The 1,076-nt window shown below is 42.6% G+C and overlaps 1 protein-coding gene across 1 annotated transcript in view; it reads right to left on the bottom strand.

The window, feature by feature from the left end:
- LOC101847485 (nephrocystin-1) overlaps positions 1-1,076 on the bottom strand; it is a gene marked incomplete in the record, with an annotated part of 63,485 nt that overhangs the window by 17,020 nt on the left and 45,389 nt on the right. The window contains 1 exon segment of the mRNA XM_035969214.1: positions 108-137. Within this exon segment, the coding sequence (XP_035825107.1) occupies positions 108-137 (30 nt within the window).

Here is a 1,076-nt window from a genome sequence, read left to right as displayed (position 1 = left end):
GGAGGGGAACATGTCTAAGGTTGCAGGGAGCATGCAAAGAAATCTGAGAAATGCACTTTTAAACTGATAAAAAATCTACGTTTACACTAAATTATGGGGGAGTTTACCAGTGGATCATATCCGCTGAAAAAACTTGGCTGGGGTTGAGAAAGAAGAAAAAAAGACAACCAAAAAAATGAAGTCCGTGAAAAGTAAAAACAGTGCCAAAGTATAGTCTAAAGACAATAACAAAAATGGGCAGCAGTATCTGCGTGGGACTAGGAGGGGGAAATTTAATAGTGGTGGACGTGAATAGTAGCCTACATTGGAGAGGCTCAGTTTTTGTATCGCTTAAGGAAAGAAGCATGAATAGCACTGTCGTTTCATACACACTCAAAACACAGGTCATAGGCGTATGTAAACATGTGAAAGTTATATAGACACGCTCAAAACATATCAAAACATACATATTATTAAATATCAAACACTTCCAAATGACCAACACACACGAATCGGCTCTATATATCAGCATTTTTCAAGTACGTGTTTTTACTCCTCTGTCGACACATTTCAGATCATTTAGGAGGCGGGCTTTCGGCCCTTTCAGTGAGAGCCAACCCGGGCTGAGGGGGGATACGACATGTCAGCACCGACTTTAATACATAAAACTGTCCAACCTGTCCATTACGACCACCCACTGTCAAAGAAAAACGTGGTCAGTTTACAAAAGTGGTCCTCCTGAACAGTGTCATTACATTTTTTTTTTTAAACATAGGGGGGTGTGTGTGTGGGTCGCTTGCACAGATGATTGTTTTTCATGGACACTGTCAATATAGGGAATAAAACGCTAGGGCAGGGGGGGTGGCAGTGGTCCCTTGTACAGGTGATTGTCTTGAACAGGTGGTCGTTAGAGCAGGTTCGACTGTATATAATATATATTTGTAAAGGGAGGGTGTGAGGAGGATGAGTACACAAGGGTGTTTGTATGAGGAGACTCACGGGCGCTCGTGGCCTGGTGAAGGTGTGTGAATGTCTTGAGTGTAAGATTGTGAGTGTATGCGTGAGTAATTGCACGTGTGTGTGTGTGTGTGTGTGTG

This window comes from Aplysia californica, unplaced genomic scaffold (assembly GCF_000002075.1).
Source record: "Aplysia californica isolate F4 #8 unplaced genomic scaffold, AplCal3.0 scaffold00126, whole genome shotgun sequence".
Taxonomy (NCBI): domain Eukaryota; kingdom Metazoa; phylum Mollusca; class Gastropoda; order Aplysiida; family Aplysiidae; genus Aplysia; species Aplysia californica.
Note: the sequence above shows the minus strand (reverse complement) of the source record. Positions and strands in the feature narration are given on the sequence as shown.